At 37.4% G+C, this 18250-nt stretch overlaps 1 protein-coding gene across 2 annotated transcripts; it reads left to right on the top strand.

Annotated features, from left to right (window-relative positions):
• Positions 1-507: 507 nt before the first annotated feature.
• COPS5 (COP9 signalosome subunit 5) lies at positions 508-16905 on the top strand. 2 transcript variants are annotated; one of them, XM_008074321.1, is made up of 8 exons: positions 508-984; positions 3205-3439; positions 4375-4503; positions 5570-5635; positions 6390-6475; positions 11623-11734; positions 14681-14829; positions 16679-16905. In XM_008074321.1, exons 1-8 carry the CDS (start codon positions 674-676, stop codon positions 16761-16763), a joined length of 1173 nt encoding a protein of 390 aa, XP_008072512.1. In that variant the 5' UTR covers positions 508-673; the 3' UTR covers positions 16764-16905. The 2 variants fall into 2 exon arrangements, with proteins under 2 accessions (XP_008072512.1, XP_021562810.1); XM_021707135.1 differs by having other exon boundaries at positions 693-984; positions 4375-4500.
• The last annotated feature ends 1345 nt before the right edge of the window (positions 16906-18250 follow it).

Below are 18250 nucleotides of genomic sequence, written 5' to 3'. Positions count from 1 at the left end.
ACAGTCCTGAAAATTTAATCCTGACCTATTCCAAAAACTGAGTAACGGCTGTGTTCCGAACAGCAGTGGCATAGGATGCATATGTAGATGTCAACTTTCACAAACACGCCAAAACACAAGACCGCAACAATCGACAAGTGTCCACTCTCTCCCGGCAAGGCTAGAGCACGCCCAGCTGAAAGCGAAGTTCCAGACCAGTCCGGGCTTTCGCGCATGTGCAGTGAGTCACCGTGAAGGAAAATAGGATGCCACGTTGATCTTCCTCTCCATCAGCTTCCGGAACTACGTACATCTGTTTTTCCATAGACAACCCTATCTTACAGTCTTTCAACAAACTTATTTCATTCAAGCTACCCATACCCACACGAAGACAGGGCTTGCCCCCCTTCTCATTCTTAAGGTTCCACCCGCCTTTAATATGGCGGAGGCCGAGCCTGCGCAATGCGCGCAGAGAAGCTCATTTCAGTTTCTGGCACAACGTTCCTTGCCCTTTTCCGGTGTGGAAGGCTAAACCATTACCACGCCCGGTCATTGCGTTTGCCCTAATTGACACGTATAATTTTCCGAAACAAGATGTTGTCGCCTCAGCCACAGGAAAATTCCCGTCTTTGTAATTATTCCTGTAACTGCGGTTTACATCGTCCTGTCCCCGAAGGGCCCCTGTCTTCCCCGAATGGTCTGGACCGACCTCACCTCCGGTCCTAGGTGTCATGGCCGCCCCGAGAGTCTAGTTAAGAGTTTGCGCCCGTGGTGGGGAGGGTCCGAAGCTCGCACCGGGAAACCTAGCGAGGTGAAGCTGCGTCTTGGTTGTGCGGGTGACGGCTTCTCCGATTCCTCGGCGATGGCGGCGTCTGGGAGCGGTATGGCCCAGAAAACCTGGGAATTGGCCAACAACATGCAGGAAGCTCAGAGTATCGATGAAATCTACAAATACGATAAGAAACAGCAGCAAGAAATCCTGGCGGCGAAGCCCTGGACTAAGGAGTGAGGAGGTCCCTGGCGAGACGCAGGGGAGGGAAGAGGTGGTGGGAGTTTGAGAGACCCAGAGGGAGTGGGAGTTGAAAGGGGTGAAGAGCTTGCCTTTTTTTCGGACCGGGAGGGAGAAGAATATGCCCGGTGGAGATTTTGGTCTACCTTTATCCAAGCAGAGCCTAAGTCCTCCGCTGGAGCCTTAACTCCCCTTTCTGCATCTTTAGTCCGTTTGCCTCCTTGTTGTAAGCGGTGATTTAGGTTGTCACCTCTCAACATCCGTACTGCCACACGCTTTGCCTTCAACCCAGTGTTGACATACACCTTCAGCTGATACTGCGGCTATTTTCAGAAATCGAGTCAGTAGCCCAAGAGTCTTGAAAATGGCTCTGAGACATCTTTTAGAGATCTGTAAATAGTTTTTTAATTGCTGGCAATTATTTCAGTCTCACTGAGGCTCTACCCGGTTTCTAAAATGTTACTTCATCAGTTCCCATAAGCCAGAAATTACAAAAATAAAGTTTAAGTCTTCCCTTAAGCAAGATCCATTTAACCCTGGAAGTGATGACAAGTCCAGAGATCTTTACCCATAATCTGTATCCTTTCCCGAGAGCAGGTTTTGTCTGGGACGGAGTAAAAAGAACACAAAAGCTAATGGAGAGATGGAAAGGAGAACTGTGATCAAGAACAGAACATACTTCATCTGCCTAACGGTTTTTTTACAAGGCTAGCTTTAACTGTCAGTATTCAAACTCTACAGTGGTTTTTGAATACTTAATATGGGCAAATACTGAGCTAGGAATTTCTACATGTCATTTAGTCTTTATGATAACCCAGTCGTGTATTTTCTTTTTCTTTTTTTTTCTTTTTTTTTTTTTGCAAATAAGAAAACAAGCAAATACATTAAGTAACTTATCACACGGAGGCAGTTAACTCAGATGATCTATAGTCATATCCAGTATCAAACTCACTAACTAGTTGATTGACCTTAGGAAATTTATCTATCGTCATTTATCTGTAAAACAAATAAGACCCACCTATTGGTGATGTCATAAAAATTAGATGAAATAGTGTATTAAAAGGGTCTATATATATAATAGAAGCATAATCGTAACTATTGTCTTTTTTCCTTAGTAAAGGGAGAAACTAAGATCTTAATTCGTGTCTTGATTTCTAAGACCAAGACTTCACATTTTTCAGCTTGTGGTTGAAATTTGGCAACACTTAGGAATTGAACTTGGATGCTTTCTGTGGGCAGACATCTAAAAAGGCTTCTTAGAGACATTGACCACTTAGGTTGCATGGCTGTCTGCTTCCTTCCATAGTATGCTGTGCATCTTAGGTTGATGTAGTCTGTTAAGTATTTGGAAACTATTAGCCTGCCTCACTGTCTAATTGTTGCTCTAATCATATTCATCCTAGCTGTCTTGGGCTGCATCATTGAGACCAAAACATAATTTTATTCAAGAGTTTAGTCACATGCAGCAAGGACAAACTCTGAAATAGTGATAGTAGGAGAGCTAGGGATATTAGGACTACTTTTTAATTTTGAGGTTGATTTCACAGAGGGAAGCCACACCCTGCAACACATTGTTCTTTGAGAGTACTATTAAGAGACAGGTTAATAATAATAACAACTAGGACTTATTAAGGTTTTAGTATGTGTCAGGTAGTAATCTAGACACCTTATATGCATTATTTCACTTACTTAATTTCACTCTAACAACAACTATAAATACCTCCTACTTACAGATAAGGAAACTGAAGCGTAGATATTAGGTGGTTGTCCTAATGCCACAGCCATGGAGTGGCAGAGCTAAGATTCAAATCTACAAAGATGGATGTCAGAACCCACATTATTAACCATTAGGCCAGAAAGTTAGGCCTGTGAACTGTTAGTCACAACCATTCAAGCAGTCAGAATCTGACATTTGGTGGTTCCAGATTAGTGGATAAAAAATCTATTGAACTGACTGTGTAATTGCCTTATTTGAATAGTGTATTATAAAACTATTTCAGACTTTTCCCTTCCCCCAAGGGGGAATACTTTACAAGTCTGTGACTTTATTTTCTACCCTACAGGAACTCTGTCATTTTCTACATCCTTTTTCTTTCCATAGTCTACACTCCCATTATTGTAAATTCCTTTAATAGTTACTCATTATCTTCAAAAACTGTCTTTTGAAATTGTACTTTATAAAAGAAATTAAATCACACCATGATTTTATTTTGTAGTCACCATTACTTTAAGTACTGCAAAATCTCAGCCTTGGCTCTACTGAAGATGGTGATGCACGCCAGATCAGGAGGCAACTTGGAAGTGATGGGTTTGATGCTAGGAAAGGTGGATGGAGAAACCATGATCATTATGGACAGTTTTGCTTTGCCTGTAGAGGGCACTGAAACCCGAGTAAATGCTCAGGCTGCTGCATATGAATACATGGCTGCATACATAGAAAATGCCAAGCAGGTAAAAATGTTGTTTCTTAAAGTTTAATAACTGCAAGTTAGAATTTCAAGGTGACTTTTCATTTTCTAAACTTAAAATTATCCTCTGTACATCAAATGTTATATTTTAAATTTAACAATTTATATGTAAAATGTATGAGATTAAAAGCCTAAAAGATGTATAGTATAGTCTATATATATATAGTTTATACCTGTTATTAACTATGTGTTCAAAATAAAAAATCTGAGGCTGGGCACAGTGGCTCATGTCTGTAATCCCAGCACTCTGGGAGCCTAAGGCGGGAGGATCACTTGAGCCCAGGAGTTCAAGATCAGCTTGGGTAACATAGCAAGACCTTGACTACAAAAAACAAAAAATGAAAAGTAAATAAATAAAATAAAAAATGGAGAAACAATTTAACGTTCCAGAGTATAAACCCAGTTAAATAAAAATATATCAGTGGACTGCTAATCAGCCTTTAAAGACAAAAAAGTAGCTATATATAAAATAGATTTACTTATATGGAGCAAACCTCATGTTAATCTGAGTGAAAAAGCAGAGTGTAAAACACTTTTATGTGGTATGCAATTGTGTGTATGTTTTAATCTACATATGTGCAAAGAATATGTATTCTGTATTATTTATTCTGTATTCTGTACTCTTATTTCTGTAAGGGTAAGCAGTTGGCTGTAGGGTTAACATCTGGGCCGAGAAACCTGATAGTTGAGAGGAAAGAGATGGGAAAGAGACTGATTACCTTTCTTGTACTTGAAAATATTGTGCTTTGTGCATGTATTATCTGTTCAAAAATACTTTTGTTAACTTGAAAGCAGCATATGCTATGAATTATTCTGCATATTGTTACTTTGCTATAATGCTATATAAACAGACAAAAGAACAAGTATCTCTAAGATTAAACAGGAACCTTAAGCTCCTTTGCCCTCTTCGTTTGTTAGGTTGGCCGTCTTGAAAATGCGATCGGCTGGTATCATAGCCACCCTGGCTATGGCTGCTGGCTTTCTGGGATTGATGTTAGTACTCAGATGCTCAATCAGCAGTTCCAGGAACCATTTGTAGCAGTGGTGGTAAGAGTTTTTTGTTGTTGTTGCTGTTTTGCTTTGTTTTGTTTAGAAAGCAGGATTTATTAAGAGGACAGAAAAGTTCCCACAGAGAGAGGGGACCCGAGGGGGTTGCCCGGTAAGAGTTTTTAAAACCAAATTTTTTTTTTTTTTTTTTCGAGTTGGAGTCTCACTCTGTCGCCCAGACTGGAGTGCAGTGGCCGCTCCCGGCCACCGCAGCCTTGACCTGCTGGGCTCCGGCGATCCTTTCGCCTCAGCCTTCCAAGTAGCCGGAATTACAGGCGTGCGCTACCACACCTGGCGAATTTTTTGATTTTATTGTAGAGATGAGGTCTTGCCTGCCTAGGCGGGTCTCGAACCCATGGGCTCAGGCAATCCACTCACCTCAGCCTCCCAAAGGCGCGGGATTACACGCTGAGCCACCAAGCCTGGCTAAAAACCAATTTTAATGAAGTTCTTCATGAAGGTTTACTGGAGCAAGTATACTGAGAAATAAAAACAGTTTAGTGAAGAGCAATGCTCTGGTATCAGTCTACCTAGGTTTGAATGTGAATTCCACCTCTTAGAAGCTGGACTTTAAGTTACTTAACCTCTGCATCTCACTCCCCTCCTCCTCTATAAAATGAGTGTATTCATAGCATCTGTGTCTCAGTGCCCAGCTCATCATAGGCGTTCAGGCAGCATTGACTTAATTGAGTTCAGCAGGAATTGCTAGAATAACTCTTGTTATGCTCATAGTATTTTAAATGCCATCGAGGTTTCTAAGAGGGAGACTGAAATTGTTCATCTATTGAAAGGGAAAAAGAAAACTTTCTTAAAAAGATGAGCTAATCTCCAAGTAATATTCTTACATGATATAATAACTAAGTCTAGTCTCTAAATTAACTATTTTATTGAACTTCTATGGGTTTTTTGGTTTGTTTTATTATTATTATTATTATTATTTGTTCATTAAATTATAGTGTGTGTGTATAGTATATATGTATATGTGTTTCTAGACTTATAACATTTAAATAAAAGAAGGCGTATAATGATTTTCTATCATCAGATATTAAATATATCTTTCTTGTAGATTGATCCAACAAGAACAATATCTGCAGGGAAAGTGAATCTTGGTGCCTTTAGGACATACCCAAAGGTAATTTTTTTTTTTAAGAGAGAAGATCTCTCTATGTTGCCCAAGTTAGAGTGCAGTGACTATTCACAGGCTTAATTATAGCATACTACAGCCTCAGTCTCCTGGGCTCAAGCAATCCTCCTGTCTCAGCCTACCGAGTAACCAGGACTACAGGCATGCATGGTAATTTTTTAAATGCAAGTCCTTATAATTTTTTAAAATTCCATATATTTGACTTATTTTTTAAAGGTATGATTGGTATCGTTTTGTTAAAACAATTTACTATTTACAAAACAGCAGTCGGGCTACCACAAATTTTCTCTAGCAAAAGATAATACATTTATGTTATATATTGTTAATTTTACTGGAAAAACAGTCTTCATTTATTAATAAGTATCTATGTGCCCAAAGCATTCTGATTAGGTACTAGAGAAAAAAATCAAGCTGAATACATAAGTCTACTTCCTTCCCTGGAGGAAGCCTGCAACCTGAAATAGATATTAGACAAAAGCATCTAAGGACAATAAAAATAAATCTATGCACTATATCCAGCCATCAGCCACCAAATGGTGTAAGATAAAGGTAGAAGCAATGTTTTATTAGAATGTTTATGCTGAATATTTACCTCCCAGAATTATCCCGTGAATAGAAAGCAGCATAGAAAACATGTTTCTCTCTCTCTCTCTCTCTCTCTCTCTCTCTCTCTCTCTCTCTCTGTGTATATATATATATATATATATATTTTTTTTTTTTTTTTTTTTCTTTATTTTTGTAGGGCTACAAACCTCCTGATGAAGGACCTTCTGAGTACCAGACTATCCCACTTAATAAAATAGAAGACTTCGGTGTGCACTGCAAACAGTAAGTAATTGTAAAACGTTTCTCATGCCAGGATCATCTTAAGAAATTTTAGATATCATCCAGTCCAAGTCCCCAATTTTACAGATGAGAAAAAAGACTCAGACAAAATGCATTTTATGTTACCTTTTTAAAAAAATTGTAAAAATATATGGCTTTGGGCTAATGTTCTAATTTCTTATTAGTAATTATTTTACTCTAGCATGTTATTTGCCTTTTACACAACCATAAACATTTTCTCAATATACAAGATCCTTGGCCTATACAAAATTAATAATTGAGAGATGTTGTTCAGAGCCAGCCTAACACTAGCATATTTACAGCCTTCAAATTATCCAATTTTTCCACTTAGCAAAGATTCTTTCTAATCTTTTAAAGATTAAACAAGCCATATTATTATAACAAACCTTACTAAAAATCACTGAATTATATATTTTTTTAATGGTGAATTTTATGGCATGTGAATTATATCTTAATTTGCTTTAACGTTAAGTCAAAGGCATGGTGGCTCACACCTATAGTCCCAACACTTTGGGAGGCTCAAGCAGGAGGATCTCTTGTGGGACCCTGTCTAAAATTTTTTTTAAAAGAAAAGAAAAAAAAGAAGCTAATGGGATGGGTTTCTCCACCTTCCAAATATATCTCGCCACATCTCTTACTACCACCTTCACCCAAACCATTGCCCTCTGGAGACAACCATAGCATTAGCCTTGTAACTATTCCTTTTGCTTCTACCCTTCAACCCTTAAAGGTCTGTTCTCAGCCAGACTGATTCTGTTAAGATGTAAGTCAGATCACGTTCCTCCTTTTCAGCATGATTTCCCATCTCACCAGGAATAAGATTCGTAGTCCTTATCATGGGCTACACACAATCTTGTGTGTTCTGGTCCCTACAACCTCTGAGCTAATCTCTTATCACTGAATGTTTGCTCTCCCCAATCCAGCCATATCAGCTTCTTCATGACTTGTCAGATGTGCCAGGCAGGCTGATGCCTCAGAGCCTTTGTACTTGCTGTTTCCTCTGCCTAGAACATTCTTCCTTGTTTATATATGGCTCACCAACTACTTTAATCATTGAGTATCTATTTAAGGGTCACACTAACGAAGATATTTATTGGTCATCCATATCTAAAAGAACATCTTCCTATCCCACTGTGTCCCCTTTACCTGCTTTTTCTTCTTAGCACTTCTCACCATCTGATTTGTTTTTGCTTCCTTGTTTTTAACCCCTTGAGAATGTGAACTTCGTGGGAACAGAATTATTTATTGCTGTAAGTGGGTACCAAAAAAAATTGTTGTTTAAATGAATAAATGATTATCTAGTGTCCCCTTTTCTCTATACCTCTTTTCCCAACCTCAGGGAATACTTTGGCTACCCATGTGCTAATATGTTCTTATTTTTCTTTTTTCTTTCTTTCTTTTTTTGAGTTGGAGTCTCACTCCGTCACCCAGGCTGGAGTGCAGTGGCATGCTCATGGCCACCCCAGCGTTGACTTGCTGGGCTCTGGTGATCTTTCTGCCTCAGCTTTCCTAGTAGCCAGAGCTACAGGTATGCACTACCACGCCTGGCTTTTTTTTTTTTGTTTGTTTGGTTTTTTTTTGGTCTCGAACCCGTGGGCTCAGGCAATCTACTTGCCTCAGCCTCCCAAAGTGCTGGGATTACAGGCTGAGCCACCGAGCCCAGCCTGCTCTTATTTTTCTACTTAGAAAATTTCAGATTTTCTAAAATAGAGTTTTTAAATGTATGTAGTTTTTAATTATCCCTGACATACTTCTGTAAAATAATTCTCTTTTTTCCTTTTGGTTTGTTTGTTTTTTGACACAGGGTCTTGCAGTGTTGCCCAGGAACTGCAGACACACCACCATTCCCAGCTGTAAAAACAATTCTATTTTTCAGTTAGAGGTTTAGAGCTAATAATTTGTCCTGTTGAAAAGAATTTAAAGTATTCTTTTTTGAGAGAATTGCTCCTAAATCTAAAACCACTTTTGCTGTGATACTTTGAATAACAGTCAAATTTTTTTATTTATGTTGAGTTGTAGTGCTATCAAAGTTTTTTCTTTTTTATATCTACTCTCTACTCTCATTTTTTTACCACCACCAGCAGCTTTTGAGACTCACAGAAAAAACAGGCGGGTTATGTTTTCTCTATTCAAACAGACCTACTTTCCCTATTTTTCTATCCTGCTGGTTTATCCTTCTGTCTTCCTTAAATAACTTACTTTTGGCAAGAATTTGCTACTCTGAAACATGAGCCTATCAAAGAGTGGCTAGTTTGCTAGCTGCCTACATTGCTAGAGCCTAAAATTTTAAACCTGGAATTACCAGAATAGTCAAAGATGCTCTTTTACTTTGGATCAATTGATAAATAGGAAAAGAGTAAACTTTGCTGTTGTTGCCCAAGCTGGCCTCAAACTCCTGGGTTCAAGCAATCATCCCATTTCAACCTCTCAAGTAGCTGGGACTACAGGCATACCTCCCCCCCAAACCTGTCTAAAAAGAGTAAACGTTTTATTAGGACACAGTAAATGACTTGATTTGTATTCATTGCAAATATTTAATGAAACATGGTACCAAGATGAAAGAGCAAGGGTTTTGTGTAGGGGTTTTGCATAGGCTGGTTAATACATCCATTTCCTAAATTATTTGATGATGAGCTATTTACAGTTTATAATGGATTTTCTTTTTTTTTTAACCTTAAATCCCAGATCATAATGCACACTAAAAGTCCATTTTAAACATAGAATCCAATGTACGTTAAACATTTTAATTTTTAAAAACCTTAGTGGAAGTAGGACACAAAGTATTTTTTAAATTAGTTTGTATTTTATTAGTGTTATAAACATGTTGTTTAAAGGGTCAAATAATCCTATGAAACCTATGAAAAACAACAGTATTGTGTCCTTCCTTTTCCCTCACGCCTTGGGTCACTTAAACTATTATAGTTATTACTTTAAGTATTTACCTGCATGTCTCCAAACAGCATGTTAATAATGCTACTTCTTGACTTTCAGTTGACTTCCTATACAGAAGATGAGAATTTAGCTCAAGTAATTTTGAATACTCTTCTTCTTTTTTATTTTGCTACTGAGATTTGCAGCTGATCACTACGTATTGGGGGGAGGGAATTAATTATATCAACCTGTGGAATTAAAACAGTAACTGCATTAAGATGATCCATAAATTGTAAAGCATAAAACACAATTTTAGGGTACCTGCACAATGAACATTTATATACCTAACCCTGAATTTTATCGTACAATTTCAAAATAAAAATTGGAAGAGGAAAAAAAAACACAATTTTAGACACTCAAGTTTGAATTCCCTTATTTTTTATCTTTTATAAATTTACATCTCTTTTGCTGTACTCATCCTCTATTCTCTTTTTTTCTTCATGCCTTGGGTATTAGCCCTCCTTTCTGAAGCTGACCATTTCACTTGAGTACCTGCTCCCATCCCTGCCTCCCCTCCCCACCTCTAACCACTCCCTAAATTCTCTCTTAAACGTCCACGCTCTTTATGTAAAAATAAAGACTGTGAGGTTTTGCTAATAGACAACTTGTTATATCTTTTCTTTGCCTCTTACTAGCTATGGGACTTTGAACAAGGCCTTTCCTCTCTCTGAGTCTCTTTCCTTTTCTATAGGATAGAGTTTGTCCCTTCTTATATAGATGTAGGGAGGATTGAATCAGAATGCATGTAAAGCACTCAGGACATAATAGATGCTTAAGAGTATACTGTTCTCCCACATTTCTCAGCTGCTTCCTTTCAGTCTTCAGACATACAAAGGTATCTTAATCCTGAAAGGACCTTCGCTGAATCCTAATGTCTTTCATTTCTTTTTAAAATGTCTTTGCTGCTGAACTTCAGTCAACAGGCATTTTGTTGTTGTGCCTGTGTGGGTTTATCTTGTGCATTACCAACCTTTATGTCTTCCCATCTGCATGGCCGCAACGGCTTCCTTTGTGATTTCCTTGCTTCCAGTTTTTCTCCTCCAACACGTTCTGATGGTACTGCCACAGCCAGCTTTCTAAAATACTCTTTTGTCTGTATCATTGCTCTGCTCAAACACCTTCTATGAGTCCCAGGTACCTAGGGGATAAAATTTAAATTTCTTAGCCTTTTATGTAACATCCTCCACCAACTAGACCCCAACACAGCTTTCTAGCTTTCCCTTACATATAATTCTTCTGCCCTTGCCAAATTGTCCAGCCAAACCAATTTACTTGTTATCCCTTATATGTCTTACCTTTTTATGTGTTCATGCTCTGCTATCTACTTAATGCTCTCCTTGCTCTCAGCACATCCACACCATAGACATATGTAAGAGGTACCGTAAATCCTGTCTTTTCCCTGGGGCCTCTAAGGCAGTTCTAGCTCCAGATGACCACTTGAGCTCCTCAGCACTAAGAATACTCATTATCTCTAACCCTTAGTTGGTAGGTGATTTATATATTCATTGTGGCATCACCTAGTATTAGTCAGTATATATTATATTTCTTTTTTTGTGGATGTATACCACATTCCTCATATAAATGGTAAGTTCCTCAAGGTAAAGAAGTCTCATATTTTTAAATATCTATTGATTTACAGAACCTACTGAGATATTAAATATTTTTTAATGTTTTTCACACATTTACCTAGATTTTCCTTGCTATACCATGATGGTAAATTAGGCACCTTTGGAAGTAGGAGCAATTATTTTAGGTGCCTTAAGGACCTACATTAAAGTTTGCTTTTCCAAAAAGCATTAGGTCTTAACTAGGGAATTAGAAAGGGAGGAATGGGAAATTCGTGTGTTGAGTATTTTTAAAAGGCTAACAAAAGTTACAGTTGATCCTAGAGAGATAGCCCATTACGTATGTGCTGTTGGCTGGAATTTAAACTCAGTAACACAAATAAACATGTCATTCAGAAGTTCTGATTGGTTGTTAATAACACGGGGCGCTCTGGGCTGTAGAGAAGAAAAAAGGTATATGACGAGGAAGTTTAATAGAAGACTTAAAATTACAACCCTTGAAGTATAAGGAAACCATGGTTAGCATTGTTCTTTGGAATAAAAACTGAAACATGAATAGGTAAATGTAAAACGTAATTTGCTTAAATTTGGCCATAACTTTTCCCTTACTAAATTTATGCTTTCATTTCATAGATACTATGCTTTAGAAGTCTCATATTTCAAATCTTCTTTGGATCGCAAATTGCTTGAACTTTTGTGGAATAAATACTGGGTGAATACGCTGAGTTCCTCTAGCTTGCTCACTGTAAGTACTGTTACAAGGAATGCATTTGAATTTCATCTAGGCTACATAAGCTGTATAATGTCTGAAACCTTGTTTCATGGAAGGACTGTACCTGAGTTGGCCAAGACACCAGGACTGGGTTGGGAGTCTGCACCACCAGAGCTGGATCAGAATGCTAGGCCAACCTAAGGTCTGTGTCATGTCCCATAGAGACCAAGCCTAAATGGCAAATAGAGTGACCAGGTCAGGGTGAGATCTGTCCCGCCTTAAAAAGACTTTTGGAAGAGAAAAGTACAAATATTGATTTTTGTTGTATCAGATGACTCAGCTAGGAATCTGGTTACAAGTAACAGGATACCTAATGAAACTAGCCTAAATAAGAAAGGGCATCATGTAAGTTGCAGAGTTTAAGAGTGGAGCTTACCTCAGGCACAGCTAAATGTGCATTCAAATAATATGAGGTATCAGGTTTTCTATTTCAGCTTGGATTTCATCTTTCCGTTTCAGGCTTTATGTGAAAGCAAGATGGCATCTTTAGCGTTAGACACCCCCACCCCAGCCTTCAGTTTCATATTCAAAGAGAAAATCGAGATACATACACACAAACGCAAATATTCCCAGGCAAAGCCAATTGTATCCAACTGGCCTTACTTAGGTCACATGCCCATCCTTAGACCTACTTTGGATCAAGGAAATGAACTTGATGAGTGGCTGGGCCAGCGCAGTCCCTTTACTGCTGGGCTGGAGTAAAGGAAGCTCCTTCAGGAGCACAGGGAAGAAAAACTCTCCAGAGAAAAACTGAAATAGCATTACTAGCTGGGCTCAGTGGCTCAGCCTGTAATCCTGCGTCTTGGAAGGCTGAGGTGAGTGGATTGCCTGAGCCTGCGGGTTCGAGACCCACCTGGGCAACTTGGCAAGACCTCATCTCTACAATAAATCAAAAAAATTAGCCGGGCGTGGTAGCATGTGCCTGTAGTTCCAGCTACTTGGAAGGCTGAGGCGGAAGGATTGCCAGAGCCCAGCAGGTCGAGGCTGCAGTGGCCGGGAGCGGCCACTGTACTCCAGTCTGAGCGACAGAATAAGACTCCAACTCAAAAAAAAAAAAAAAAGAAATAGCATTACCTTAAAGCAACAGAGGCTGTGAATAAATTATAATCATTAAATATTTTCTGATATGTCATTGAAATCCAACATATTAGGATATTTATTGAACAGTCTTCTCTATATTTAGAACTGAGGAACAGTGTTTTACTTTTTTTTTTTAAGAGACAGCCTTGATCAGTTGCCCAGGCTGGAGCGCAGCGGCATGATCATAGCTCACTGCAGCCTCAAGCACCTGGGCTCAAGTGATCCTCCTGCCTCAGCCTCCCAAGCAGCTGGGACTACAGGTGCACAACACCATGACAAGCTAGTGGAGAAAACACTATAAGACCAGAGAAGTCTAACCTTTGTATAAAGGCAGGAGGATCTACCTACTCAGCCTTGTGGCCGTCCCTGTGTTCCAGCACTGCATAGATGAAGACATTAATCAAGAACAGGTTAAATTATTTCTCCTTTTTTGTGGTTTTAAGTAGAGTACATTGTAGCATTTGAAGAAAAAAATATGTAGATAGATGCTCAACTTCTCTCTCTAGCTAAGGAAGTTGATTATAACATGTAATCAAAGTTATTTTGTACTGTAAGAAATTGGTTCATTGTATTCATTCTCTGCAATTGAAATGTAATTGGATGTATTTTACTGTCATTTGATAGTGTAACTTTCTGGTAGCCCACATTGTTAGCTAAAGTAGCTAAGTCTTCCAATTCTGAAGTGCTCTATAAACCTTAGAGTTTTTTCTAAGTCTATGGGAGGAAGATGTATTGGTTTCCTAAACCATTTAGGTCTAGCAAAACGAATATAGTTGCATCTTTTAAAAATGTCGAAGTTTGTAAAAATCATTGGAAGAACTGGTAGCATTTTTTAAAACTCTCTGTAGTAGCTGTAATGGCAGCAAATAACTTTATTGTTTGGTATTTCCTTGAAAACTGAGCAAATAGAGTAACATACTAATTTTTGCCAACTTATCTTCATACTATTCTATTAAAAATTTAGGGAAAAAATATAATACATCATAATTTTGTGAAGTTATTTTTATATTTTAGATTACAACTAAAAATGACATCTCACAAAAATATTTTTAACTATATTACACCTAAGCGCACATATGTAACTACTAATTTTTTTCTTTTTAAAAAGTATGTAATGCTATAGAAGAAGTACATATAGTATTCCAATTTCCCAAATGTTTCTGTTCTTATGAACATATAGCAATACTATAAAATATAACTACATGGAGGGCTAATAAATGTGTTTATTTCTTTATATTCTACATTTTCCAAATTTTTTGTAATGACTATTAATTTTATAACCAGAAAAGCTAAAACAAATTTTATTTTAACAAATATTGTCACAAGTACTAATTTTGCATGTTCAACAAGAACAACAACAAAATTAGCTAACAATTATTAAGTGTTTATAAAGTATAAGGGACAGTCCTAAAATTTTTATATACATTACTTTGTTTAATTTTTACATTAGCTCTAATGTAGAAATTCTCTATTTTCAGAAGAGAACCTGGAGGCATGACCTAGGCTTCCCAACTAATCTGCGGCCGAGCCAGAGCCTGGACTGTGTACTTCACAGTCTCTCATAATAATAAATACTAGATTTAAACAGTCAAAAAAATTCCAAATTTAATTTTGAATTTATAAAAGGAAAAATTTACACTTGAACTGCTTGAATTTGGAAGCAGTTTTTGCAAGTATAACTTTCCTTCTTTCTTCACTAACTATCCACTCAGATTTTTAGTAGAATTGCTTGTATATGAAGTGTTCTATGTAGAAGAAAATTAATTTATCTAAAAATATATAACTTTTGTAAATGGTAAACTTGTATTATATAGTGACACAATGTCATTTTCTCCACAGAATGCTGACTATACCACTGGTCAGATCTTTGATTTGTCTGAGAAGTTAGAGCAGTCAGAAGCCCAGCTGGGACGAGGGAGTTTCATGTTGGGTTTAGAAACACATGACCGAAAGTCAGAAGACAAACTTGCCAAAGCTACAAGAGATAGGTAAGAGTACATCTGTAAATTGCTGCTGCCTATAACTCTTTTTACCTCAAAATTTGCAATAATGGTAAGATTCAAATTCCTTATGTTTCAATTTGGTTATTACAACTTAGAATGTTACCTGATATTAACTTCTTGGGACCTTTAGAAGTTGTCAGATGCAGGTTTTAACTTTGAAAATTTAGGAGACCATTAGGTAAAAACATTAGAGGATTAAATCAGAGTTAGGTAGTGTTATAGGACACTCCCAGTCACCTTTTCTAGATTAAGCTAGAAAATGTAACAAAAAATCACTCATAAGTAGACCCTGAACATTTACCATAATACTATAAGTAAGGATTGGCAGTAGTGAGGTACTGTCGGGGTGCGCGAGGGGGGAAACACAGCATCAGTAAGGGTACCTGATCTCAAACCAGGCAAAGTGAGAACCAAAGGGACACCAAACTTTACCTGTACAATGATTACTTGTATACCTAATCCTGAAGTGTACCGACATCTTTAAAATTAAAAAAAATTTTAAAAAAAGAAATGTAACAAAACCTGCCCATCACTGGATCTTTTTAAAAAATAGTAAAAACTTTTACAAAAGGATATCCTAACATATTTTAACCTAATCTTCTGAGGGATGAAATTAGGATTTCTTAAATTTATCAGATTTCAATATTTCATAAAGTTTTGACTCCTAAGAACTCACAAAAATGATTGTATATCTCTTAAATCGTGTCTCTGAAATTATTCTCTGTACCGTGATGTAATTCTACACATTTTACTACCAAAGATTTTATTGGAAACAAACATGGGATGTATGCTTTGATAACTTATGAAATAATTATGTAGCCCTTAAAATGCATAGACTATATGGGTCAAGACAACTATCTAAATAACATTTAATTTCACAAGATTTAAATTTTAACGTGATAATTAGGGACACAAAGTAAGGGAGAACTGCATTGACTTCTGTATAAACTGATATATTGGTATCTATTTCTTTAAAAACAGATTTCGTTTATAGGGAAAAGAAGGGAGAAGGGTAGGTGAAGTGTATTCTGGCAGTGGAAGTGTTCTTGGATTAGACTTACCTCATTCCTGTCTCTGGGTTTTTAGAAGATAGAGCTAGAGGCCTAGATAAAAATTCCATTTTTCTTTGGCATTAGGTCTCATTTTTGGTACTTGGTTTTTGTGTGTCTTTGCTCAACTATCTTTATGTCTTTAATTTGTCATTTTATCTACACTTACATATAAATTTCTTAATGAAGCAAAAACTTCACTGTGGGAATATCTTCAATTATATAAGGAGAAAAGTAGGAAGGAGAAAAGTAGTAATACAAAAGTAGGCAATTTTCCTTTTGGGGGTAGCTTTATAAGAATTGCATCTTTTCTGAATATTGGTGAGGGTTTTGTCATTGTTTTTGCTTTATACTTTTATCATTTCTAAAATCTAAGTCCTTTCACTAACCTAACTTTGACTTTTAATTGTTTGGGAGATGTTTGCGACTATTTCAGGGGAAAAAAGAAATCATCAGATTCTTTAAAATTACTTTTAAAATTATTCTAAATAATAAATAAGTCTAATATGAGAATCAATCTATAATTATGGGTTATGTATAATTTTAATCATCTTCTAAAGTGGAACAGTTGTATCAAATATTACAAAAGTTCTAATAAGTAATGAAATAGTCAAAAGACATGTAGAAAACTAAAAATCACAAGGGTAAATTTCAAATTGTTGTGGTTTGAGGGAGTATGAATAAACTAAATAATCCTTAGGGGTACATGGATGGATGGGGATTCAGGAAACTGATCTTGAAACAGTTTTCAATTTGTGACATTATGTGATGTTTTTTCTTTCCAGCTGTAAAACTACCATAGAAGCTATCCATGGACTGATGTCTCAGGTTATTAAGGATAAACTGTTTAATCAAATTAATATCTCTTAAACAGTCACTGAGTAGTACTGCTTGAAAGACAGTATGAGAAAAATACTTACGTAACACTCTAAAACGAGTTACCCAAAATCTGATTAAAAGTGTAAGGTGCTCTGAATGTTAACATCCTGTAATAAAGCTCTTTAAAATGAAATTGTCCTTTCATTTTTTTGTGGACTGAGTTGCATCTTTTTTATTGTCCTTGAATGTTCTTTAATATGAGAGAAAAATATATTTATTAGAACTTTTTTTTTTTGAGTTGGAGTCTCACTCTGTCACCCAGACTGGAGTGCAGTGGCCGCTCCCGGCCACCGCAGCCTCGACCTGCTGGGCTCCGGCAATCCTTCCGCCTCAGCCTTCCAAGTAGCCGGAATTACAGGCATGCACTACCACGCCTGGCTGATCTTTTGATTTATTGTAGAGATGAGGTCTCGCTGCCCAGGCTGGTCTCGAACCCGCAGGCTCAGGCAATCCACTCACCTCAGCCTCCCAAAGGCGTGGGATTACAGGCTGAGCCACCAAGCCTGGCAGAACATTTTTATTTTTAAGAGTATTGCCTATCTAAATTATTTAAAATAATTTCAGCATTTTATTTGCTTACAGTGAAGGTCACTTTTCAATTTGCCACTACCTTTTTTTGACAATCTCTAAGTAAATATAATTTGACTTAGCATTTTAATTATGTTAATAACTTAATAGGTACATTTCTCATATTCCTATGAAACATTAACTGAGTGATACCATAAATTATTTTCCTGAAAATCAAATACTTTTTAGAGTAGGAGCCTACCTAGCACAGGGTATCTAGTCACTCAGATATTCACCACATGCCTTTCTGAACTAGGCCCACTGTTGCTCAATGGAGATGCATTGAGCAGGCTGGTCATGGCTACTGTCCTCACAGAACTTACCATGGAGGCTCAAACTAAGTTAACAAGAACTTAAGAATACTGCTATAGGGCAACTCATTTGGGTCCCCTCCCACGGTGGAAACTTTTCTGTTCTTAATAAATCCTACTTTTTCACTTAAAAAAAAAAAAAAAAAAAGAATATTGCTGTGAGGGGAGAAATAAAGTGTGCTGGGGAAATCTTGGGAGGAACTCTTATCCCAGAGAGAAGTTAGCAAGGTTGGCTTCCTGAAGGAAGTGACCTGACAATCAAGTTGAAATGTGAAAGATAGGAGGACTAGCCGGAAAAAGAGCAATAGAAGAGGGAGTACAGCAATGTTCAGAAAGTCAGAGGCAGAAAGCGAAAACCTAGAACCTTCAAGGAAATAAGAAGTGGTTACATACGAGATTAGTGAGTAGGAATTGGAGGAGTGATGAGATGATTTAAGAAGCAGGACAAAGCCGGGGTCGGTGGCTCAGCCTGTAATCCCACGCTTTGGGAGGCTGAGGTGAGTGGATTGCCTGAGCCCACCGGTTCGAGACCTGCCTGGGCAACTTGGCAAGACCTCATCTCTACAAAAATCAGCCAGGCATGGTAGCACGTGCCTGTAA

The sequence above is a fragment of the Carlito syrichta genome, unplaced genomic scaffold, assembly GCF_000164805.1.
Source record: "Carlito syrichta isolate Samal-C Ts95f unplaced genomic scaffold, Tarsius_syrichta-2.0.1 Scaffold316389, whole genome shotgun sequence".
In the NCBI taxonomy this organism is placed as follows: domain Eukaryota; kingdom Metazoa; phylum Chordata; class Mammalia; order Primates; family Tarsiidae; genus Carlito; species Carlito syrichta.
This window is presented reverse-complemented; position numbering and strand designations above follow the sequence as displayed.

Excerpts from the sequence above, each read along its gene's own strand:
- COPS5 (XM_008074321.1), top strand. The coding sequence starts at position 674 with ATGGTCTGGACCGACCTCACCTCCGGTCCTAGGTGTCATGGCCGCCCC. Across the intron at positions 5,636-6,389 it reads CCTTTAGGACATACCCAAAG|GGCTACAAACCTCCTGATGA; the intron begins GTAATTTTTTTT and ends TTATTTTTGTAG. Across the intron at positions 6,476-11,622 it reads TTCGGTGTGCACTGCAAACA|ATACTATGCTTTAGAAGTCT; the intron begins GTAAGTAATTGT and ends TTCATTTCATAG.